Source organism: Rhinolophus sinicus, chromosome 18 (assembly GCF_057876585.1).
Source record: "Rhinolophus sinicus isolate RSI-liver-muscle chromosome 18, RSI-T2T, whole genome shotgun sequence".
NCBI classification, from domain to species: domain Eukaryota; kingdom Metazoa; phylum Chordata; class Mammalia; order Chiroptera; family Rhinolophidae; genus Rhinolophus; species Rhinolophus sinicus.
In genome coordinates this window covers 8,211,818-8,237,357 of record NC_142518.1, presented here as the reverse complement: position 1 = coordinate 8,237,357, position 25,540 = coordinate 8,211,818, and the positions used below count along the sequence as shown (strand labels likewise).

Here is a 25,540-nt window from a genome sequence, read left to right as displayed (position 1 = left end):
TGAGAGTTTAGCAGGAAGCCCACGCATTGGGATTTCCATTGCCAACAACGGATTCCTGAGCAGCCATGAAGAGGCAGGGACCTGGAGGGAGGAGTGTGGGACTGCGGGACAAGCAAGCACAGCTCATTTGTTCACTGCTGTGACTCAGGTCACACTTTTGCTTCTGTGTATCTGCCCAGGTGCAGTGACTTGAGAAGGCAGGCCCCCTGAGATCTCCAGCCTTTATCCCTCTGGCGCTGGCTAGGTCGAGCCTGGGACTTGTCTGTCATGGATCCACTTTACAGTGTGAAACCTAGGAAATGCTATTGGATTTTTGTGTTCTTTAGTGTTACTTTTTCCCAACCTAAGGTTGTAAGGCCACTCAGTTTGAGGTTTTTTCTAAAAACACTTGAAATGTATTTCAAGGGGGGAAAAAAACCTTAATCTAATTGTGTGCGTCATTCAGTCGTTGGGTATTTTTGTAAATAAAGTTTTATTAGAACCAGCCACGCCCATTAATTTATAGGTTGTCTGACTACTTTCCTGCTACAAAAACAGAATTGAGTGGTTGCAACCATATGCTCTGCAAAGCCAAAAATATTTACTATCTGGCCCTTTACAGAAAAAAATTGCCAACCCAACTTAGACTAATTGCATTCTTAGCACACTGCAAATTCAATCTATTTAGGGTAGGCAACACCTAAAAATTTTGGTAGTCACTCAGTTTCCTAAAATCTTCTCCATCCAAGATCACTCACCTACTTCTCTCCAGGCTCCAGAATCCTCTGGGGGGTGGGGTGGGGTCCCATTGTTCACAGGCCTTAGATTAAATCTCAGCCCTTCTCCAGAGGGTCCCTTGGCTCTTTCTGGAAGCTTCGCCCCCTGCCTTTTCCCAGCCTCTTTCAGGTCCTTCTCTGAGTGTTCCCAATTCAAGTCCTGCTAAATGGATGTCGTGGAGCTGTTTTCATGAATTGTTCTATTCAGTGTATTTTTGCAAGTTTTATTTTCTGTGATATGTAAAAGATCATTTATATTTTATTAAATGTAATATCGGGGGTCATTTCTTTTATGACATGATTTTTCAAAGTATGGGCCTCTGATGCCCTGAATCAGAAATACCAAGGATCCTGGTTAACCATTCAGCTTCCCAGGCCTCACCCACCCTCTTTGGGATGGGCCCCAGGAATTGGTATGTTTCAATAAGCTCCCCAGGCAATTCAGATGCACACTAAAGCCTGACCACCACTACTGTATACACAGAGGATCATAACCTTGGTTAAGGAAATAGCTTCTCATTATAACATCTTCTGCAAAATGTTATTTCAGTTCAAAATACCTTTCTAAAGAACAGCATAAACTTGAAATTCACAGGCACCTTGAATACATATTTACCATCACGATGCCCAAAGCCAAATCACCACATCCTTAGCAGACGGTGCTGTTGAATTTGAAGCAAACTCCTCCTGATGTTTTCATATTGTCATTGCATCTTTGTGTATTTAAAAAAATGCAAAAATTGTGTTGTAGAGCTGTAGGCTAATACCGGTGTATTAGTTATCTATTGTTGCATACCAAATGAATATAAAACTTAGTGGCTGGAAACAGCAACATATATTATCTCAGTTTCTGTAGTTTGGGAGCCTGGGCTCAGCTTGTCTGTCTCTGGGTCTCATCTGAAGGCTCAACCAGGAATCGTCCACTTCCCAGCTCACTCCTGTGGTTGTGGGCAGGACTCATTCCTCGCAACCTGTTGGCCCAAGACCTCTATTGATTACTTGCTACGTGGGCTTTCCCATAATGCCCTCCTGGCATGGCCGCTGGCTTCCTCAGAGAGAGCAAGTGAATGGACAGGAGTGTGTGTGTGTGTGAGAGAGAGAGAGAGAGAGAGAGAGAGAGAGAGAGAGAGAGAGAGAGCACTAGCGAGCTAGCAACACAGAAATCATAGTCTTTTGAAACCTAATCAAGGAAACAAGTCACTAGGCCCCGCCCACACTCAGGGAGAGGTACTGATACAAGGGTGTGAATATCAGGAGGTGGGGATCACTGGGGGTGTCTTAGAAGCGCTGCCTACCACAAGCTGGGGATCACTGGGGGTGTCTTAGAAGCGCTGCCTACCACAAGCTGGGGATCACTGGGGGTGTCTTAGAAGCGCTGCCTACCACAAGCTCTATAATGGTTTCAAAGTGGAAATGCATCCTTTGTCCTCACAGAGCACTGTCTTCTCTCCTTAATGACAGTAGCCCCTTCATTTGCCTGTTACCAAGTAGGGGGAGCCTGTGGATGTGTTGCCCCCACCGCACCCAGGTTGACATGGCTCCTGCCTTTTGCTGCCGTTGCTGCCAATCGTTAGTTCCCAAAAGGGGTTCGCAACCTTTTAAAATTACTCATGTCTTTTGTAAAAATCAAACTCAAGAAGCAGGTCTTTTTTTTTTTAACCTTTTTGAGGTATAATTGACACACATAAACTGCATATATGTATTTAAAGTGGTCTATTTGATAAGTTTTGACATATGTATGTGCCCAAGCAAGACGGTGACATGTCCATCAATCCCAAAGTTTCCCCGGGTCCCTTTGTAAGCCCTCCCTGTCACCTGCCCTCTCCAAGCGACCACTAATTTGCTTTCTGTCACTGTAGATTCTGTTATATTCTCTGGAGTGACCCTTACGAAGAGTTGTTCACATGAATTCTCTCACTGTTTCTCACCAAGCCATTCCCATGAAATGTTGTGTGACGTTGACTGCTTAATAGCTCCAAGCTTTGTCTGGTTTTCATCCTTCTGGCCTCCACTGACCACACCCGGTGCACTTTGAATAAATCTCAAAAGACCCATTCTGCTACCACCTACAGTGGAAGAGTTTATGTTGCACCCACTCTAGCCCAGCCTACACCCCCAGTGCCAGATGAACCTCTTTACAAGCATACCTTGGATCATGTCAGTCACCTGCTCACAAACCTTCCCTGACTGCACAACAGAGCCCCCAAGGCTGCAGGCTGGCTTGGAGGCCTCCCATACGAGGGCCCCACCTGCCTTTCCATCGTTCTCCTCTCACACTGTGCTGGTGCCCTTGACACACTCAGCCACACCCGGAGCTATCCCCACGTTGGTCCTGCTCTCCTTCCCTCACGCTTTTCCTTCTGTCCTAGCCATGAGTTCCTTCTGTTCTTCAAGGCCTGTCTACACTGCTACCACCATCCACCCTTACCTTAGCTCCTCGTACTAGACCAAGGAGATCTGTCCCTACCTCGCGCCCCATGTCCCTGAGTCTCTTTATTCTACTTTAATCATTTCTTATGTGTTTCTGTCCCCCACCCCACTCCAAAGTGTCAGTGCCGGGAGGGCACAGTAAACCCCTGCCACCGCAAGTACAGTGCCTTCCATATAGGAGCAGTTCCACACTCATTGAATTGAGTGAAATTCAGGAAAGCATAGACGCTGTCACCCAGATGGTCAAGGAGGTTGAGTGCTGCCAAAGCTTAATAATGCAGATAGTTCTCACATTTCTTGAACACCCTACAGATCTCCATGCTCTTCAAATCTGTGTCATCCGAACTTAGAGCTCACTTCTCCCTACTCACCATCGGTTTCCCTGATTCTTTGCTCCCCCACTTCACTAGGCTGTGAGCACACCACATGGTCCCAGGGAAACCAAAGCCAGTTCCCACAAAGGCAAAAGAAGAGACTAACAAATGTCTGTTTCCCGAACTTTTTTATTCTCACCATGTGAACGTATCTTTACTTGTATATTATTGCTTATCGTCTACTGCTCACGCCGTATTGAACATGTTAGAAGCTAATGTAAAATTTTAATCTACGTAATAGATCTTAGGAAAGCTTTTTAAAAGGATCTGCTGAGAACCAACTTCCCCTATATTATTACAAACAGTTTGAGCATTCTTAGCATTATATAGCTGAACTTTGACACTAACTACTCTAAGAAGGTCGAGGGAGAACTGAGGAGCAACCTATGGATTATTTCAGTGATGTCTTACTTAGCTCTTTAACAGGAACCCCCCCTTCCACTGATTTCATGGTACCTTCTTCATGCGTTATACCAGTGGTTCACAGACTTTCAGGGCTTAGGTCCCTTTACTCTCTTAAAAGTAATTGAAGACCCCAAAAAGCTTTTGCTCATGTGGGTTATATCTATAAATATTTTCTTGTTAGAAATTATCACTGAGAAATGTATTCTTAAATAATAAACATTATTTATTTAAAATAAGAAACCCATTACATGTTAACATAAGTAATATTTAGGGAAAATAGCTATTTTCCAAAACAAAACTTCAGTGGGGACAATAGTACCATTGTACACTTCTGTTCATCTCTAATATGTGGCTTAATATTAGCTGGATTCGTACATGTGCCTCTACATTCATTCAAAGGCATCTGGGGGCATCTAGTTGGGTTGAAGTATATGAAGAAAACTCAGGGTCTCACAGATATGTAGTTGGAGTATTTCAATGGCCTTTTAATATATTTGTAGAGCTCTTCTTGATAATAAAATTCAACAAGGGGTGCTGTCTTAACGATTATTTGTTATGTAGCATCTGGAACCATATCAATAACCTTTGTGTACTGTGTTCCATTAAAATCTGTTGCTCTATCTTGGCTCTGCATTCAAGAGCGATTTTGTAACGTCACCCATTGGTCATTCGGAAAATATTGGTTCTCTGAGTTGTGCAGATCTCTCAAATATTGACACATTTCATTGCACCAGATCAAAAAAGTCACATTTGTTCATATTACCACCAATTTCATCAAGAAGCTTTTCAAGTATTGAGAAGCTGGCACTTTCACTATAGCAGGTGCAAGTTTTCCAAAATTGATTGGCAACAGATACTCTCAGTTGTTTTCTTTGACATGACAAGTTCACTTGGATCATTTTTGTGAACATTTCTGCCAGATACCCAAGTTTCAATAACTGTCGCTTGTCAGCCGTTTTTTCAAGAAAAAAAAATGGTGTTGCGAACACACGCAGAAAAGGTGCTAGTTCAGATCATAACTCAGTCCCAGAAGAACTTTGCCTACAGACAACCATCATACTTTGGTACCGAGCGGAAGTGCTTTCTGCATCCTTCCCATTTCATCACACAGAATTTTCAAATTTAATAAAATTTGAATACTAAAATGTATCATTTTTCCTGCAGCCAGGACATCTTTAAGTGAAACTGTCCATTTTGATTTTATCTTGTTACTGTGAGTGCTGGTGGTGAAGAATGCACTGCTGGTCAGTACACTTTGCTGCTACTGCCTGATTCGTGCTAAGCCACCGGCACTTTTACTATGTACATGGCAACACAGTGAATTCAATAACATCTCAGTGCTATTATAAAAGAGTGTGGGCCTCGTAGACCTCCTAAAAGAGTCTCCCAGGGCTGCACCGACCCTCCCCCTTGGAGAACCCTGTTTTTTGCCCTTGTGACCCAGTGTGGGGCTGGTGGGCTCCCAGAATGAAATCTCCACCTGGCAGCAGTAAGACTGCCAGGTCCTCTCCCCACACCTGCCTAAATAAGAATATGCATTTTCACAAGATTCCCCAGGGGATTTACCTGCACATTAAAGTCTGAGAGGCCCTGCTCTTTAACAGAAATCTGCAAACTTCTCCTATAAAGGGCCAGATGGTAAATATCTGTGGCAAGCAGTCAACTGCCTTGGTAGCTTGAAAATAGCCAAACACAATAAACAAATGAGTGTGGTTGTGTTACAATAAAACTTTATTTATGGACACAGAAATTTGAGTTGCATATACTTTTCATGTGTCATGAAATATTCTTCTTTGAGTTTTGTTTTTTTAAATTATTTAGAAACATAAAAAGCATTCTTGGCCATGTGGAGAGCTGTGTGTGGCCCATCGGCCACAGTTTGCTGACCCTGCTCTATAATACTTGTTCTCCAACCTGGGTGCTCATTGAAATCACCTGGGGGCTTTGTTTTTAAAATAGCAAAGCCTCTAATTCCTGAGTCCCATCCCCAGAAATTCTGACTTCATTGATCTGGGGTGTAGTCTGGGCATCAGGGTTTTCAAATGCTCTCCAGATAATTCTGATATGCAACAAAACTTGAGAACTTCTGCTCTATAGTATTTTTTAAAGTAAAGTTTATTTTAAGCTCTTTGTTTTAATTGTAGAATTTGGCAGTAACACCAGGTGCCTTAGACCAGGATTGTACATTGTAACCTTAGAGCGGGGTTTTTCACCCCTGGCATTAGTGACGTTTCGTATCCCATCGTTCTTTGCTGTGGAGAGGTGAAGAGGGGAGGGGCTGTCCTGTCCTGTCCACTGTCGGGTGTTGAGCAGTATCCCTGGCCTTTACTCACTAGAGCCAGTAGCACCCCCTCCCGCACTTGTGATGACCAAAAATATTTCCAGACATTGCAGAATGTCTGGGGGTACAGTCACCCCCTATTGAGAACCATTACTTGGGCCATCTTAGAATCAGGGAGGTCTCTGCTGGCTGACATTCACTTTTGTGTGTTTTAAATAGGATTCTCTCTGCCTCCATTTTCCTGATGCTAGTTGTTTCAAAGTTGCAAACCTTGGTTATTCCTCCTTTCCTTTTTAATTTTGTGGCTCATTAGGAGTCAGTAAAGTAGCAAGGAAGACCTTGTATAGAGCGTGGTGTGTGTGTGTGTGTGTGTGTGTGTGTGTGTGTGTGTGTGTGAGAGAGAGAGAGAGAGAGAGAGAGAGAGAGAGAGAGAGAGAGAGAGAGAGAGAGAGAGATTGATTCCCTGGGGAAGAATCTGAGCCCTTGTTCCCCAGGCCCTCCTTCTGAGCCAGCATTAAATCTGCAGCCAGGATCACAGACAACTTGGGGCAAATCACTGGGCCGTTATGAACTCACAGCCATGGCAACGGCCATCCGCAAGCCCGAGGACAAAACGTGTTTTATTCTGTTGTTCTGCACAAAAGGTTCTAGAGATGCTGGAGACAAACTGGCCATTGAGGGTTAGAGGCATTGATGTGTATTTTTTCTCCCTACTATGTGGTTTATATTTAAACTGTCTTAGGCTAATAATACACACTGGAGTTTTTGTGTGAATCAAAACCTAAAACTCAAAATTCTCTTTAGCCACAGAGACCAGCTAAGTGAAGGCTTACGACATTATTAACTTAAGAGGTTTTGGGGGGTTAGTGAGAGGTATTGAGAATTACTAGTAAACCATGCTGGAAAAAGTGGTATTGATTTTTTTTTTTCTCTTTTACTTGAGTAGATCACAGTCATCAAAAAAATGCTTTCTTTGCCTTTTCTGGTTCATGTTAACCAATGTTGTCCTTGCTGGTTTGAAGCTCGGGCAAACTTGAGTGTGGATTTATAGGAGTAGCCAAGAAAAGCATTGATCTTCCTTCGCCAGCGTCAACTTGTAACAGTGTGGTGCTCTGCTGATGCCTGGCACCTCCTCTCTGCTTAGAAACATCAGCCTTGCCCGTGACTTCTCACACTGGGGACAGCCTGAATCACAGATCCAGTTCCTTTGTCTGTATAGGCACACTCAGCCCCATGGCGGGGTGGGGTGGGGAATAAATCTGTTTTCCCAGACCCTGTCTGTAGTGTGGTACTAAAGCATCTTTGTCAAAAATTGTGAGGTTAACAAGACTTGCTTGGCTCAGAAAAAGCCCTCTAGTTTCACTCTTTTCAAGACAGCTGAACGACTTGGAACATTTTGTTTTCTGCGTTGCAGCCCCTGGAACTTGCCATTTGATTTGCAAGTGGCTCCAGTTATGGCCAAGCCCAGCGGGCCACCTCTTAAGGGGGAAACACCAAACACGGTTGAACACAAAACGGGCACTTCAAACGGGTTCAGGACACCCCTCCTGAGACTGGGAAGACGGGACTGTTGACTAGAAATGGGCTTCTCAAATTTTCCTGTGCACACAAATCAGCTGGGGGACTTGTGAGAATGCAGATTCTCATTCAGCCCATCTGGGGTGCAGTCTGAGATGCTGCATGCCCCCCAAGCTCCCTGCTGAAGCCGATGCTGCTAACGCGGGACTACACTTAGCAAAGCAAAGGGTCTAAAGCACTTCCAACGGATACATGGTCGACTCATATCTTTTCTTGACCTCTGGAAGTTTTCATTGCTATTCAGTAGAAGTAGACGGCAGCCATCTTTCGCTCTTCTGAGCTACAGACCCACATATCCAATCGCCTACCAGAAATCCTCCCTTAAGATGCCATCCAACCACCTCAAACTTAACATGTCTAAAATGGAACTCAACAGCTTTGTCCTCAAAGCCTAGCACTCCTCTGGTCAACCCTAGCTTAGGAAGCAACACAACTCCCATCCGGCTATACGGGCCAGACACTTAGGAGTTATCCTCGTTACTCACCAATCCATCCCCAACCCCACGACCCACTCCACACCAGGTTGTGCCCATTTGACCCCTTAACCATCTCTCAGACCCATCATCAGTTTCTTCCACTTCTACCACCTTTGCCTCAGTCCAAGCTCCTGTCATCTTTTGTCTGAACCATTCCAGTGGGTTTCTACTCACGTCCACTTCCGCTTTGTTCCCGTCACATCAGCCCCAGTGACCTTTTACAAGCCCAGTGTGTTCCCTGTGGTTAAAAACGCTCAATGGCTTCCTATGATTGTGGGGATCCTTAAAATGACCTAGGAACCCTGAGTGCTCTGACTCCGGTAGCGCCTTCCGACCTGCTTTGCCCCACCCTCAGTGTGTACTATGTTCTGGCTTCTCTCATGCCCAGGAAAGCGCCTTGCTTTTTGCCACCATGCAGCTTTTGTTCCTTCTGTTCCTGAAGCACCCTCCCCAACCCATCCATCTTTCCCTTTACCTAATTATTATATATGTAATATCTGCAAGCCATCCTGCGCCACCCCCCAGGAGCCGAAGTAAGTCCCCATTGTTTGCTCTCCTAGCACTTCTGAGCTTACCATTTGGTTAACGTCTGTTTCCCCCATAGACTATAAACTCCATTAGAGTCTAGACCACGCCTATCTTAGCTCACCATTTAGTCCCCAGCACCCATCCCAGTGCTTGGGACATCGAAGACACTTGGTGAACATTGAATGTTCACTAATTGAATGAAATGGAATGAGTGAATGGACAGCTGCTCCCTCCCTCCCAATGCTGTCATCCTCACCCATATCTGTTACTCTGCTTAAGTGACAGCTTCAATTAAACGAGACCTTTAAGAGACCCCAATACCCAAGCTGTTGATAACAGCAAGGTTATGGGAAGAGTTTCTCTTGTGTGAGTGAGGGCTGAGCTGTGCCTTCGGATGAATCTGTGCTAACTGCTTCTTTGAAATAAATTACAGGTAATCTAACATTAGTTCTTTGGTTCTGTTGAGTATTTTAATAACTGACTCATTAGCCATGGATAGTTCTTCACAGCCTGATGTCTAATATCTTGAAGACCATTGTTTCATATGTATTATTCAGTTTTTTAATTGTTTCAGTCAGGAGAATAAATTAGGTCCCTATTACTCCATCTTGGCCGGAAGCCAGGAATCATTTTGTGGAGTTCGATTTTTATTATAGTGGAATTTGGATGGTAATAAAAGTAAGTAGGTGGAACTGACACAGTAAAGAGCTTGCATGATTCTTTAGGGCAGTGGTTCTTAAATTTGAGCCTATGTGAGAATTGCCTGAAAGGCTTGTTAAAGCACAGATTACTTGGTCCACCCTCTTCCTGAGTTTCTCGTTCAGTCATTCTGGGTGGGCCCCAAGAATTTGTATTTTCAGTACGTTCATAGATGATGCTGATGCTGCTGGTCCTGGTGTCACACTCTGAATATCAGCGCTTCAGGATATGAGTCTGAAAACGCTTTCTATAAATAGTAAATATTTCAGGCTTTGTAAGCCTTATGCTTTCTGTCACAGCTACCTCTGCCATTGTAGGGGGAAAAAAGCCACAGACAATTTATAAATGAATGAATGTAAGTTGTGTTCCAATAAATTTATTTACAAAAATATAGGCTGACTCCTGGTTTAGAAGAAGTAAGCCGTTGACTCTGTGATGGATACTATATTGGATAATGGCTGCTCCCTTTCAGCGTGAAGGGAAGTCATTAATTAGTCCCTTTATATAGAGTTTGATGGTTGCTGTATTCAGGATAATATGGTAGGCAAGGAGATGTCTGCCTTTCTAGGCTGTATTTCTATGTCCCACTGTGAAATGAAACAGAATGCTACTGTGACATATAAAGTTAAAAAAAAAAAGAAAGAAAGAAAAAACACCCTCATGCCTCCTCCCACATAAATACACCCAGAACTGGCTCCATAATTTGCAGGCCCAGTGCAAAATGAAAATTCAGACACCCTTGTCGAAAGATTAAGAATTTCAAGATGGCAGTAACAGAGCATTAAACCAAGCTCAGGACCTCACAAGACTGCACAGGGTGCACGCCTAGGAGGCCAGCCTGAACACACACCATCATCACGGCCTCTACCACCACCTCTGCCACATACCTATCTACATGTTTTTCAAGTCAGAAATGCTGTTAATGTAAGGACACTAACCACATTGATATCCATATTTAGAAAACACGTTTAGGTTTTTCTTACTTTTTGCAGCAGTTTGGGTTTCTCTGAGATAAGCATGTGGCATACAACCAAACTACCCAGTGTTCAAAGAAAGCTTACATACTGTGCATAGAGATAGCTTCTAGACTGACATAGAAGGTACAATGGGGAGTGATCCATTTATAGATGGTTGGAAATCCACCGCACATACAATTTTAACCCTGTAGATAACTGGTCAACCAAACTAGACTAAGCTATGCATCTAGCTGTATTATTTCCTATACATTTTTCCCATGTTGTGTTCCACAAGCTTCTACTCACGTTGTTGGGCAGGGGCTGTACAAACTTTATCTGTGCATGTGGAACAACGATAACCAACCAACATGTTGACTTCTGTTCTACAGGAGCCAGAGTTCCTATAGCCGCAAATAAAACCATCTGCTGAAAACGTAAGAGCATTGGCATCTGCTGAGAGACTATGACTCATTGAAGTGATCCCCCAAATTCTTGAGTCCCTGGTTTTCCCTGCTGTTATAAAACCAAACCCACAGCATGGGGCATACGGAGTCCTTGAGAGAGATAAATTGCAGGGAAACTGTAGCCTTGATCCAGTGGTGAATTTGAGACTGAAGAGCAGCATTCTTCTAACCCTACTTGTCTTTTTGAGTCAGGGAGCGGCTGTGATATTTCCTTTGAAAGAAGCAGAATGCTATAACCCTTTGGATGAAAGAGTTTTGCAGTAACTGTGGATTTGGAAGGATGAGTTATATAGTTAAAGGGCGTGTGTGCTATGCTATAACACCAAACCTAACTCCAAATGACGAGAAAGGATGTGGGTTTATTTAAAAAAAAAAAAAAAATATATATATATATATATATATATATATATATATATATATATATATGCAAAAACATTCAGAACTGAATGAGCATTTTATCAGATTATATGTCAGTGTCACCTTACCAGTTGTTTATGTATTCTGCATACTAGATCTTTCTGTAGAAACCCCTTCCTAACCCCTCTCCGGTAGGAATTATACTCCCTCCTGTCCTTCTCTGCTCTCCCCATTCCCCACCCACTATCCACTGGCTCTTCAGCAGTCTATATCATGCTGTACTATAATAATTATGTCACGTGTCTGCCTGAAGCATTAGACTTATCTCCTTGAAGGTAAAGAAGAGTGTTGATTTCTTAGTTGTAACCCTATTAACCAAGCACAGTGCTTAGCACCCAGAAGGTTTTCAGAAAGTACTCAATTAATGAAATATGAAGTAAAATTCAGTTAGGACCCAGCTCATGCTACAGAAAATCAAATATGTGGCAGGTCAAACTATATCTTCCAAAGCAGTGTTCTGCAGTAATAGAATGGTCTATATCTGTGCTGACCAGTATGATAGCCACTAGCACATGTGGCTACTGAACATGTGAAATGTAGCTGGTCCAACTGAGGGACTGAAATTTTTATTTTATTTTATTTTAAAGAATTTAAATAGCCACATGAGCTAGTGGCTACCATATTGGACAGCACAATCTCAAGGCCACACATCTCTATCCAATAAGGACCAGATATAATTTCGTTAGCCAAGGAAGCAACCACTCATCTTGTTCCTTACATCGCCATAGAGACTGAGAATGGGGGAGGTTGTGAATGGTACAGCACACACAGGTCTATTTTGTTTCTATATAATGGGGCATAATCCAAGCTGGGGATTTTAGTTTCCCTTAGTTTGGGAGCCTGGAAAGAATTTGGACTTCTATTTGCACTCCTCTCCCCTCACCTCAGCCCCCCAAAGGTCATGTGACAAAAAAATTGAACTCCATCATCCTTGTTTACAAATCTCAAGTGTGCAAAGGTCTTTAAGGTACTGGTACTTGCTAGTGAACTTGAACTGGATTGGGCACTCGTTCCATTTTATGTAGTTTTATAAATCCTTTGCCGGGAGATTGGTCTTCATGAAAACAGCTCATCATCTTCTGAAATAAAAGGAAGCACGCTTTCTTATGGAGCCCTGACATTTTTTATTTTCCTATGAATTGAAGAGAAATCTGGTAATGTGAATTTGCAGTCACCTCTTGTGGTAGCTTTAAGCAACTGCTAGTTTAGAATGGGATGGTCATCAAAATGGAAAAAGCCCATCTCCAGTGTTTTATGCAGGGGAGTCATTCCCCATCTACTGTAAAGACCGTTTAGGGAAAAGAAATGTAGCTGGTTTAATGTGCTTGCCTCGGAGTAATGAACTGCTCTTGATTGCTGCTAGACCTCATAATGCATGCAGAGTTCGATTTCCCTGACAAGCCATTTACTTAAGGGTCTAGAGACTATAAACAGGGATGGGAGGTCAGGGAGGTAGTGACGTCATCCCGAGGCCAGCCCTGCTCTACTGAAACACGAATGTCTCGAATTGAAATCAGCGCCTGGCTCTGCCCCTCGGGGAGCTCTCCCTGGACACCTCAAGGAAAAGTTTATTTTAAAAACGGATAAAAGTCTTATTCGTCTCAAGATGAAGAGTGAATTGTGGCTCTCCTTCATTTCACTTCATGGATGCTCATTTTCTTTTTTTTCTCTTCACGTTTTTTTTGCTTCTGTTCCTTTTCCTTCTTCAAGTACTTAAATGTCACCCACTGGTTCTGGGTTCTTACTCTGAACGTGTGTGTCGGGGGAAGGGTACAGATGGAAGCCGGGAGGAGGAGGACTATGAATAAACTGCTTGTGCTGCCTGGGCTGGGGGACATTTTTATTATAAAGTTGAGGTAATTTCTGATATTGACACGAGAGAAACTTGAGTGGACCCACTTGAGTGGATCTTAGTGACTTTGTACTTCTAGGGACCAAACTACCCATCACCTTACCAAAATGATCATGTTGATATTTTTCTGAATGCAGCAGCAACAGTATAATTACTGTATTTGACTCTTCTGGTTGCCCTGGAGGTAAAGACTCGGGCAAAGCCATTGGCTGCTACAGAAATGGAGGTACTTGAAACCCCAGAAGGATGAGGTTGGGGGGAATTTGATGGTCGCTTTTCTTCACAGAACTGTGGCTTCACTGCTGTCCTGTCATTCGACTGTTAGTGGAGTGATTGTCCCCCAACCCATCCCGGTTCAATCGGGAAGCTCTAGAATTGTGACTCCATAACTATTTGATGGCTCTGCCACTCACCCCAAGCAAATTAAGCTAGGTTCTCTCTTGGAGCCGCAAGGTTCTCACGCACAGAATGTGAGATGATGACAACTACCCCACCGGCCCTTGTTATGTTGAGCTGTGAACATAGAGCATGAGAGGGAAGATGAGAAAGCATTCTCTGCTAATGTGTGGTCTCATGAAGACCAGAGGCATCTTGCCCGTAACCACTGCATTTTCTCTCCTTTGGGTCCAGGCTGCTTCGAATGTTGCATCAAGTGTCTGGGAGGAGTCCCCTATGCCTCTCTGGTGGCCACCATCCTCTGCTTCTCTGGAGTTGCCTTGTTCTGTGGTTGTGGGCACGTGGCTCTCGCGGGCACCGTGGCGATTCTTGAGCAACACTTCTCCACCAACACCAGTGACCACGCCTTGCTGAGTGAGGTGTAAGTACCTGCTTCCCTTTAAAAATGGATTTAAAATGCAACCACCCCATGATGTTTTCAAAAAGTCTACAGTGTGCTCTCCTGGCAGAAAGCCGATGCTTGCCATTAAAGCTCACTGTGTGCTGAAAGCAAAAGGTCCATGAGAAAAGGAAAAAGAAAGGGCCAAGAATGCAGTGGGTATGTGGCCCCCAGGGTGTTTGGGACCTGCGATGGGATCTCACCTGGGAATGGCCAGGTGCACACATAGGACACTGCGCAAACTGTAGCCATGGACATGGAGGGCTGTGGCAAGGTGACAGGTTGATGCTACCAATCATTGTACCCGAGTTACGGTTTCCAAGTAACGGGCGCCCTCCAGTGTTCTCACAGGAAATGACCATCGCTGCAATGACAGGAACCCTAAGCCTACAGGAGCAGGACTTGGAAGTTACTTCTTCAGGCAGAACAATAAACCCTGAGGCTTCTTCCAGTGCAGAAGTTTTGGGGGTTGAGCCTGAAATCTGCCTTCCCATTCTGGAAACATTCTCAATGGAGTCTCAACAACTCCCACCTGTAGGTTTCCATAACTGCAAGCTCAGCAACGATTTCTTTTTTACATGTATTTTCCCCTTTTCCCATTGTCTTCAATGTTTTTTCTTTCCCTTGACTCCCAAACTTGCATGGTATTTAGGTGTCTTGTGAGTATAAGAAACTTCTCTACCAGACTGAGAAAGGCATGAATTTTTATGGAACAATAATGGAATCACGTTGGAAGTGTCCGTAGAGAATTTTATTCTTTTATTTTTTAATATGTTCACGAATGACATCCAAAGAAATGAGCAGGGGTGAGGGAGGTTGTAAGGACGATCAAGCAGGACAAGGGACTCACTGAGTACGACTATGTATTAGGTTGGTGCAAAAGTAATTGTGGTTTAAAACGTTAAAAATAATTGCAAAAACCGCAATTACTTTTGCACCAACCTAATACAAAGAAGACCAAGAAATATTTACCATGACTACCTGGGAAAGGTGTGTGGATTTAATTATTAGTGGCTTGATAAGTGGCTCTCAAACTTCCAGGAATCTTTAAAAATTCCCTATGTCCATGCTTCACCCCAGACCAATTAAGTCATAATCTCTGGGGATAGCACCCAGGTACCAGTATTTTCTAAAGCTGCCCAGGTGGTTCCAATGGGCAGCCAAAGGTTAAGGAACGGGCATCTGGGTCCCTGTGAGCTTGCATAGGACAAAATGAGCTGTGAATTTACGTTCTCTATCTTACACCTACTTGACATATTATTACTTGTGTAGTAAGAATGTAAATGCAAAACACATCTGCCCAAGTTACTCCTAAAGGACCCCTGAGTGTGAATAACGTTAACCACTAGGCCTGGTTGGGAGATATTTGATATGGCGGAAGGAACATGTTGTCTGTCCACTGGACCAGAGTTCAGATGCTGGCTCTGCCCCTTACTCTGTGTCCTTGGTCGAGTGACTTAAGTCCTCAATGCCCCATTTACTTATGTGCAAAATGAGGATTCTAACCCTCACGTCACAGGACTAGGTAAGTATTAAAAGATGACAACTGAGCCCTTAGCCCTGAAAGGAAACGTTTCCCTCGTCTGAGAATGTTGTCCACCTCCACAGTGGGCTCACCTTGGAAGAAAGGCCCAGGTGGCGGTGGGGTGGGCAGGTATGTATGCCTGTCGGAATGCCCCGGGAGCCCGCTGACGTCATCAACGTCACAGGCACATCAGTCTCATGTCCTCCCTGCGGAGGCTGAAAATGTCTGTTTACCGTGCAGTGGATTAAACTTTTCAGGCCGTCTTCTTCCTTTTCACAGAATCCAGCTGATGCAGTATGTCATCTATGGAATTGCGTCCTTTTTCTTCCTGTATGGGATCATTCTGTTGGCAGAAGGCTTTTACACCACGAGCGCAGTGAAAGAGCTGCACGGGGAATTTAAAACCACCGCCTGTGGCCGATGCATCAGTGGAATGGTGAGTGCGAACTTCGGCTTGTCCGACATACAACCACACCTCTGTGGACTGCTTTGTAGTTGGTAAGAGCTATGAGCTAACAGAGTGGATCGAGAGTCCATGACACAAACACAGGCAGACCTCCGAGATATTGTAGGTTCGGGTTAGACAACCGCAATACAGTGAGTATCACAATAAAGCAAGTCAGAATTTTTTTGCTGGTGGAGGGTCTTGCCTTCAATTAGTCAAAAACACAACATCTGTGAAGTGCAATATAAAACTGGGGCATGCCTGTAGTGCTCTTACCAATTTAGAATTAGGAATATGAAAATACCTTCAACATATTATTAATAATAAATTAAAATCTATGGCTGGTAGTATTTAGTCAAACATTTCCCTTATCAACGTATAGGTAATAAGGGTGTTGAAGATTTTTCAAATAGCAAGTTCCCACTATGAAAGGAGATCATTTTCATGTCATCTCAGTGCTCCCCTTCCCTTGTCCGTGAATATGGATTGTGGCCATAAAGACTTACATGTGCTGTGATTGTCATAAGCCCTCTGGAAGTATTTGCCAAGCACTTTTTCTAGTAAGCACCTAGCTGAGAACTTTGCTAGTCACTAGGAATGCAAAGATTAAAACACAGGCTCCTGTCCTCAAGAAACTTATAGTCTAAAGAGAGGAGTTAGCCAACTCCAGCCCTTGGCCCAAAGCCAGCCTGCCATCTGTCTTTGTACAGCCCATGAGCTAAGAATGGCTTTATATCTTCAAATTGTTGGGGGGGAGGGTAAAAACAAATGAATACAATGACTTGTGAAAATTATACGAAATTCGTTTTTTTTTGCGGGAGAAAAGGGGAACAGTTCTTTATTGGGGAACAGTGTGTACTTCCAGGACTTTTTTCCAAGTCAAGTTGTTGTCCTTTCAATCTTAGTTGTGGAGGGTGCCGTTCAGCTTCAAGTTGTTGTCCTTTCAGTCTTAGTTGTGGAGGGCGCAGCTCAGCCCCAGGTCAGGTTGCCTTTGCTAGTTGCAGGGGGTGCAGCCCACCATCCCTTGCGGGAGTCGAACTGGCAACCTTGTGGTTGAGAGCCCACGCTCCAACCAACTGAGCCATCCGGGAGGCAGCTCAGCTCAAGGTGCCGTGTTCAATCTTAGTTGCAGGGGGCGGAGCCCACCATCCCTTGCTGGACTCGAGGAGTTGAACCAGCAACCTTGTGGTTGAGAGCCCACTGGCCCATGTGGGAATCGAACCGGCAGCCTTCGGAGTTAGGAGCACAGAGCTCCAACCGGCTAAGCCACCGGGCCGGCCCCGAAATTCATTTTGATGACCATAAATAGTTCTATTGGCACCCAGCCACATCAAGCGTTGACATATTGTCCATGGCTGCTTTCATGCTGGGACAGTGGAGCTGAGTAGTTGTGACAGAGACTGTAAGTGGCCCACAGAGTCTAAACTGATCCCCATCTGGCCCTTTGCAGACAACGTATGCTGCCCTCTGGTCTAGAGGAGGACAAAGCTTTAAAAAAGCTCATTAAAAGACAGGGTTTTCCTGCAACTAAGATTGAACACGGCACCTTGAGCTGAGCTGCCGCTGAGCTCCAGGATGGCTCAGTTGGTTGGAGCGCGTCCTCTCAACCACAAGGTTGCCGGTTCGACTCCCGCAAGGGATGGTGGGCTGCGCCCCCTGCAACTAGCAACGGCAACTGAACCTGGAGCTGAGCTGCGCCCTCCACAACTAAGTTGAAAGGACAACAACTTGACTTGGAAAAAAGACCTGGAAGTACACACTGTTCCCCAATAAAGTCCTGTTCCCCTTCCCCAATAAGATATTAAAAAAAAAAAAAAAAAAAGACAGGGTTTCTGTCTCGCATCACAGAGGGAATCTCAGCAGCGGCTTGCGAGTCTAGAAAGGAAGAGGCATTATGGAGTTTGATCTTAGGCAAGTTGAATTTGAGTTTATAATGGCATATTCATGTCAAAGTAGCTCCCAAGCAGCTATATTGCTCTGAGAGAGAGGTCAGGTGTAAAGAAAACAGTTTGGGAGTTAAGAAAGAAATGCTACCACTGAGGAAGAAAGCCCAGGCTGGCTGACCAAGGCACTGGCCCTTTCCTGAGGAAAATATAGGTCCTCTCTGCCGGGCCGCGGGCCCCTGGCGCGCTAGGCACGGACTGCGTTTTCTGCTCTGGTGAAGAAGGGATGTAAGCACACAGATCGTGGCATACTTCTTTGTGACTAGATGGGAGCCTGGGCATGAAGAGGCTGTGACACAGTGCACATTAAATTTCTTAAGGTCAGCGCAATCCTTCCCTGAGTGGACGTGTCACTGACAGCTGCTCGTCCCTGGAGGGACCCTTGGGCTTGGGGAAACTGCTGAAATGTGCTGCCCCTGCTTCTCTGTCTGGCCCTTAGTTCCTGCTAAGTTTCTTAGCTAATAGCCTGGGAACTGTAAGAGAGATGTGTGCAAATGGCACACATAGGGAGAGTCGCACTGCCTCTGTGTGCAGAATTAATTAGGGAGGGCTTTGTGGCAGGCGGGAGTGGAGGAAATTGCCCCACACCTGATCAGGGAAGAGGAAGCAGCATGAAGAACAGGGCAGAGAGGCCCAGAAAAGAGGGGTTGTTCCAGGGAGCCAGTGGTGTATCCCAGATGAAGGGAAGGGTGGAGCAAAGGATAGAAGTGACGCTGCTTGGAAGGAGGTCAGGGACCAGATCAGGAAAGGCCTTAAGTGCTAGGCTAGGAATAAAATCAGAAGACAAAGACAAGCAGTGGGTGATGCAGTCGTGCACACAAGAGAGCGAGACCTCTGAGTGCTATGCTGCACGGATCGGAGGGCGGGAAGAGAGGTCAGCAAGAGGTGATGGCAAGGCTCACGGTGGGGCAAAGGGGAGGGCCGAACTAGGCTCCAGTCGTGGAGTGAGGATAGGGGGCAGATTCAAGGACTGTAGACCAGGTGGGCCCGATGATTGGCATGTGGGAGCAAGCACGAGGAGGGAATGAACGCGCAGTCTCTGGCGTGCGTGCCACGTGATGCGGAGGCTGCCGGCAGGAGGGGGAGGCATGGGGAGACAGGATGGAGATCGCACTGAGTGTCGTGCCCGTGGGGCTTGATGCACCTGTGGACCGATGTCCCGGTGGAGTTGCCTAGAGCGTCACAGAGAGACTTGGGCTGGGGTTTCTGGGAACACTCTGGGCCCGAGATGACAGAGTGGCGGCAGGAACAAGCTCACACCGGTTTGTGGGAGCAAAGCCCTGGCTCGTGTTGCTGGAGCACCCCTAACCACTTTCCGTTTGGCGCTACCCCAGTCGAATGGATGTATGCCCAAATACACTTTCAGATTTCTTGAAAAACTTGAGTGTGCCTCAGTTTGCCTTTGAACATCTGGGGGATGGTAGAGAGTAAGGGGAGCTTGTGCTGGAGGCAGGGGGTGCTTCACCCAGAGCCAGAGGAGGGAGAACCCTGTGGGCGTGGGTGTCGGGATCTGCTGTACCACACGCCAAGCTGGAAGAACCCCTCTCCCCCCGCCAACACGCGCAGCCCACTCTGATCTGTTGTATTAGTTAAATTTCACTTGAGAAAAGATCTGTTCTAAAAACTTGCAAAGCCAGTTGTGCCGAGGGGACCTGGACTGTCTTCTTCCGTGTCCTCACGGAGCACCTGTGCCTTGCACGCTGCGATTTTGATACGTTCAAGGGGATTCCTGAATGGACTGGCTTTGGAGCGTGTTAGGTGACGGGGAGGGCTGGTGGAGGATGAAGCGACAAGCTAACGACAGGAAGTTGTATGAGGCAAGGAGGACAGTGAGCTCTGCCCACCAGCAGGCCTTGCTCTGGCTGGTGCGTTTTGGGCAGCCTCCGCCTGGGAGCTGAGGGCATGACTCTGAACCCTGGGGGCCGCCAGAATGCGAATGCCCCCATAGGCTCCATCCCCTGGACACCGGCTGCCCTCAGGAGCCCTGACCCCCACGGTTGGGGAAGGCTCACCAAGCAAAGAACCACCAGCGCTTTTTCAAGTCTCTGTGGTGTTACTAGAATAGAAAGAAAGTAAAGTTTTCTTTTGAAGGGTAAGAAAAAGAAACCCTAGTCTGGAGTAGCCCATCCATAGGCGTTGGGGAGAAAAGGGCTGTGAAACCGCTGGAATCTGCTTTGAATATTTTTAGAAATGCAAATGCTGTCCTTGAGGTAAGAGACTTGTTGCTGCAGTTTCCTGTGGTGACCCACAGGCGCCTGACCCCCAGGCCAACCCGACACCATCCAGGTATCTCCTGCAGTATGGAAAATTAGATGGAACCTTCAGGTCTCCAGCATCGGCTTGAAAAAAATAAAAGCCAAACTCGAATTGCAAACCTTCACCCGCACACTCTGTGGGTGCATATTCTGAAAATATAAATACCACAATATTTTTGAAACAGCCTTTCAACATTCTCTGAAAATTGGTAGTCAAGGCAGGTTAGGAAGAATGTTCCTGAAATCGCCCATGGCAACGTGTGGGTGAACACAACGATTTTTCCCTCAGCCAGGGCTTTGCTTGCAGAGCTTCTGTGAATCTTAAAGATGAAAACAAAAACTGGAGGGAAATGACAATGTTGTCAGATTTACTGTGCATCAAGCTTGTGTTCAAGGCTATGTTAAACTTTTAATAAAGGTTCAAGCATCTAATGCTTTGAGTAATTTCACAGGATCGTGAAACTAGTGAAATGCCTTTGAGAAAGGGCTTCCTGTAGCAATTGCTATTATACCACCCATCTAGTCTGTAAAATAAAGGTAATTTGGGGGACATTAATATGAAGTTATCATTCAAGTGGCCTGTGAAACCACCCAGACACTATCCCATGGTAAGTACGGATGGAACTGATATTTAGAAAGAATGTCACATGGCAGGCCCTGTCGCTAATGAGTTCTGTGACCTTGGACAAGGGAGACCACCCCTTGGGGTCTCAGTTCCTTATTAGTTAAAAGAGGGACCTGAAAATGAAAAGTCCCTGAAGTGGCTTCGGGTAGTAATATTCTCAATCCTACGGTTGTGGAGAGCGTGACCACCCTGCCCCAGCTGCCAGCCCTCTGTTTTCCTCTTCCTTGTCACTTTGCCTTGTCACCACTGTGGTCCAGGCGGTGCTCTGAACTAAATGCATCCCACAGTTGGGTATCGGGTCAGAAATGCGAATGCTTTCCTCCCAGGGGATGTGCCTTGACAGGTTCAGTGACCATTTTCTCCTTCTCTTCTCGGCTTAGTTTGTCTTCCTGACCTATGTGCTGGGAGTGGCCTGGCTGGGCGTATTTGGTTTCTCTGCCGTGCCCGTGTTTATGTACTACAACATATGGTCAACTTGTGAAGTCATCAAGTCACCCCAGACCAACGGGACAGCCGGTGTGGAGCAGATCTGCGTGGATATCCGACAATACGGTACTTCCTTTAATCCCCCAGATTAATTTTTATCCTCGGTGCATACGTCATGGGCATCTTTGTAATCATCATGATGTGTTTCAGACGTTCTCCTGTGGGAATAGCATATATCGTTTTCCTCAACGTGCTCCATTTTCTGAATGGAAAGATCACATAGGCTCTTAGCTGCTCAAAGTTACCTTGCAAAATTTTGTTCCATTTTCAAGTTAGGTATGTAAGTAAAAGAAACTTCTTATAATATGAAGCTGCTTTATAATACAGTTCAATCAAAAAAGACTTCTGGAAGTCTACTATAAAAAGATTACGTATTTTTTCTTCAATTTCTTTTCAGTTTTGTTCCATCCAAAACATTGCGTGCACTGTATAACCCAATTAATTGGTATGTCTGACTCTTCAAAGCAGTTCTTTTTAAAATGACCAATTGCTTAAACTTCATCTGTACTGAAAAACACAACATAAAATCCAGATGCATTTTTGAAGTCATCAGAATGTACTCCATAGAAGCTGGCTGTTGGAAACCTGGTCAAACATTTGCAAATGAATGGGGTCCTCACAACAGGCAGCTAAGGCTGGTTCATTTTGACAAGCCACAGACTCGGCCATTGCTCCTCCTGTTAATTAATTTGAGACTTTTCTTCCCCGCTGAGTGAGAGAAGCAGCATCCTAAGTAAGGACTGTAATTAGTGCTTTGAGCCAGGAGGGTAGGAAATCCTGTTGTTGGCAGAAACAACCAGGGGAAAGAAGCTTTTCATTAGAATCAAAGAAGAAATAACGTCTTTCAGAGCTTTTCTTGAGAAAGATGACTATTTCATTTTTGCTGCTGGTTTTTCCTGTGTGGCTTATCATCAACCTCTTACCTCAAAACATAATAGGAAATTTGCCTAAAATTGCCCATCAGACTGATAATCTCATCTCAGTCTCATCTCTTAAAGACCAAGGCTCAACCACACTGTTCTTTATGATGGACTGAAAACAGCCTAAAGTGGATTTTTAGAGTATCTGTAACTGAATGTCTAAATGTATATCATTGTCCTTAAACATCTTCATTTACAAATGTGGGGTCATGTAACCAAAAAAGGTCATCATTTTTTTATATCTATATTTGAAATCACTGGTTCCACTGCCAATTAGGGACTCGTCACTTCCCATTCTTCTGAAGCATGAAGACTTACTCTTGGCCCATGGCAAGGATAGGAGGAATAAGGAATTTTAAAAAGTCCTCTTTCCTCGCCTCCTGAGAGAAGTGTCATTTGAGCTGTTTAGTATGTAAGCACTCACCTATGCATTAACGGCAAAAAGAGCAGCAACCCGATGGCATGTCACTGGGGGGGCTCAGGGTTTCAGTGAGAGACCACTGACCCTGCTGGCCTCACTCTGGTGAAGGACAGTGTTTTCTGTAAGACACAATAAAAATGAATATAAAAGCCAAGACGTATAACATATAAGTCCAAATTACATCACATAAATATCAATTACTCTGTCAAATTGCCATGAGACTTTCTGAGTGCAGACTCAATTTTGGAACTTATCTCATGGCAAACCACTATAAAAAAGAGCTGGTGTAGCAAGGCCACAGGCCAGGAAATTCATGGGGAAATGGCTTTGACCTCAGTGTGATGAAATGCTTTATGAGAGGGGTCATCCCACAGCTGTTTAACTACAGTTCATAAATTCATAGGAAGGAAAACCTAGCTTTGAAAATCAATTTTTACAGATATCAGCTCAATAAAAGAAAGCATAATTTGTAGGGGAAAAAAATACCATGTTGTTTAAGTGTCTTATAGACTAGTACACATTGCTCTTGCCCTGTTGTCCAAATAGGACTTAGCAATTATTCCAGAAAGTATGTCTGCAGAGGGCAGCTCCATCGGTTCTTGATGCATTGTAACTGGCACCCAAAGCGGTGAGGGCCCTTGAGAGCATGAGGAACTGCAGTTAGCACCAATACCTAACATTCTATTGGGATTCCCTTCACAGGTATCATTCCCTGGAATGCTTTCCCAGGAAAAATATGTGGCTCTGCCCTAGAGAACATCTGCAACACAAATGAGGTAAAGCCCTCCCCTGTCAGAGGCTCACAGGTGATCATGTGGCCAAAAAAAAAGGGTTCTGGTAGGGAGAAAGAGCAGGAGCCTGGCTAAAATGCTATTAAGGAAAGCTCTTTTTTGCAGACTTTTAAAGATTGAACTGTATGTAATCACCAATATTCAGCCATTGTTGACCTTGAAAATGGCCCTTTCACATGGTCCAGCCCATTCAGTGAGGATTTTAGCAACCAGAGAGCTTTCTCTTTTGGCAATCCTGCAAATCTGAGAATGTTCATAGATTCTTCTCTTTTACTTTCAAATAGTTTTTCAAAATAGAACATTTGTCACAGAACATTTGTAATTTTCATACAAAAGAGCCCTGAATTTATATACAAACCAAATTTTTATAAATCAAGTCACAGTTAATCGCTTATACAGAGGGTGCCAAAAAAAAATGTATACACATTTTAAGAAATGAAAAAAACTATTAAAATTGTAATACTCAATATATACCGATAACAAAAGATGAGAACAAGTTACATGTGACTTCTGCAATTACAAGATGTGCTCACAGTGGTTCCTATCAGCGTCCAGACACCTCTGATTACAGCGAACTACTGCTTGAGCAACACTGACCAAAATGTCCACTTGTACACATTTTTTGGCACCCTCAGTATTTCCAAAGTGATTTTCTCTTATTTCTCATTCACCCTTAATTGGCACTAAATCCTAACACGCTTTGGTTTAAAACCTCTCAGCCTTAGTTTATAAATGTTTGTAAAATTCTTAAATGCACTCGTGGGAGCTTGCATGTTTAAGCCACTCCTAATATGTTTTTGAAAAGCAGTCAGTTACCAAAATAATCAGCCCCTACTGACCTGGCTGCTCAGTTTGTATGTCCACAATATGGACTGGCTCAAAGCAGGGGCTCCCAACGTTGGCTGCAGGGTGCAGTCATTCAGGAGTATTTTAATACACCATAGGCTGAGGCCCGGATTGAGTGGTCTGGGGTACAGTCCGGGCATCAGAAAGTTTGAAAAGCTCCCCAGGTGATTCCAGTGTGCGCCAGGGTTGCCAACTGGGCTTGAAGGGGTGCACACTTCCTCCCAGCCTTGCAGAAAACAGCTAGCTACCGAGGAGAAAGATGACACAGCATACTGGAATGGGTGTAGGCAGGCCATTTCATTACACCTGAAATGCTTATGTTGGTGCCCTCTTCTCTCCTAGTTCTACATGTCCTATCACCTGTTCATTGTGGCTTGTGCAGGAGCTGGTGCCACCGTCATTGCCCTGGTGAGTAATGGCCCGAGGACTGGCCGGGTCTAGCTCCCCCTCCCAGCAGTCTCTATAATGACAGATTTCCCTTCCAGCAGACACTCCTGGGACTCCAGGTTGGTTAAATTTCACCTGTGTACACTTACCACATGTCTAGATTGCAGGAAGTACTAGTTGGCTGTCTTGGCACCACCGATTGATTGTAGGTAATGTAAATTGGATTGTGTGGGAAGAAGAGGGGGTACCAGCACGTGGAACAGCTGTTAACTAGCACTGGAATACTGTTGCATATTTAGCCCTGACTTTCATTACTTCAGTCATGGACAAATGCTCACGTGAGGCATTACCCATTTCTTTGCCAAGAAATAAATTTTCATTTCAAAATGGAAATATGCATGTATACATACATACATATGAGGTCTGACAATTAAGTTCGCGAACTCATCCTAGAAAAAGTGCTACATACCTCATTGCTGAATATCATTACGGTCACCTTCGAAGTACTCCCTTTGGGAAGCTATGCACCAATGCCAGTGCCTAGTCCACCCTTCAAAGCAATTTTGGAATTTTTTTTCTGGAATGGCCATCAGAGCTGTCGTCGTATTACGCTTGATGTCCCGAATGTCATCCAAATGTCTTCCTTTCAATATTTTCTTTCTCTTCGGGTAAAGAAAGAAGTCACTGGGGGCCAGATCAGGTGAGTAGGGAGGGTGTTCCAATACAGTTATTTGTTTACTGGCTAAAAACTCCCTCACAGACAGTGCTGTGTGAGCTGCTGCATTGTCGTGATGCAAGAGCCGTGAGTTGTTGGCGAAAAGTTCAGGTCGCCTAACTTTTTCACGC

General features: G+C 44.7%; 1 protein-coding gene across 7 annotated transcripts in view; it reads left to right on the top strand.

Moving 5' to 3' along the window:
* GPM6B (glycoprotein M6B) overlaps positions 1 to 25,540 on the top strand; it is a 152,572-nt gene that overhangs the window by 122,004 nt on the left and 5,028 nt on the right. For all 7 annotated transcript variants that reach the window (XM_019746290.3, XM_019746293.2, XM_019746289.3 and 4 more), the window contains 5 exons: positions 13,846 to 14,032; positions 15,855 to 16,011; positions 21,224 to 21,395; positions 23,373 to 23,446; positions 24,650 to 24,715. In XM_019746290.3, coding sequence (XP_019601849.3) covers positions 13,846 to 14,032; positions 15,855 to 16,011; positions 21,224 to 21,395; positions 23,373 to 23,446; positions 24,650 to 24,715 — 656 coding nt within the window. The remainder of the gene's footprint in view (positions 1 to 13,845; positions 14,033 to 15,854; positions 16,012 to 21,223; positions 21,396 to 23,372; positions 23,447 to 24,649; positions 24,716 to 25,540) is intronic.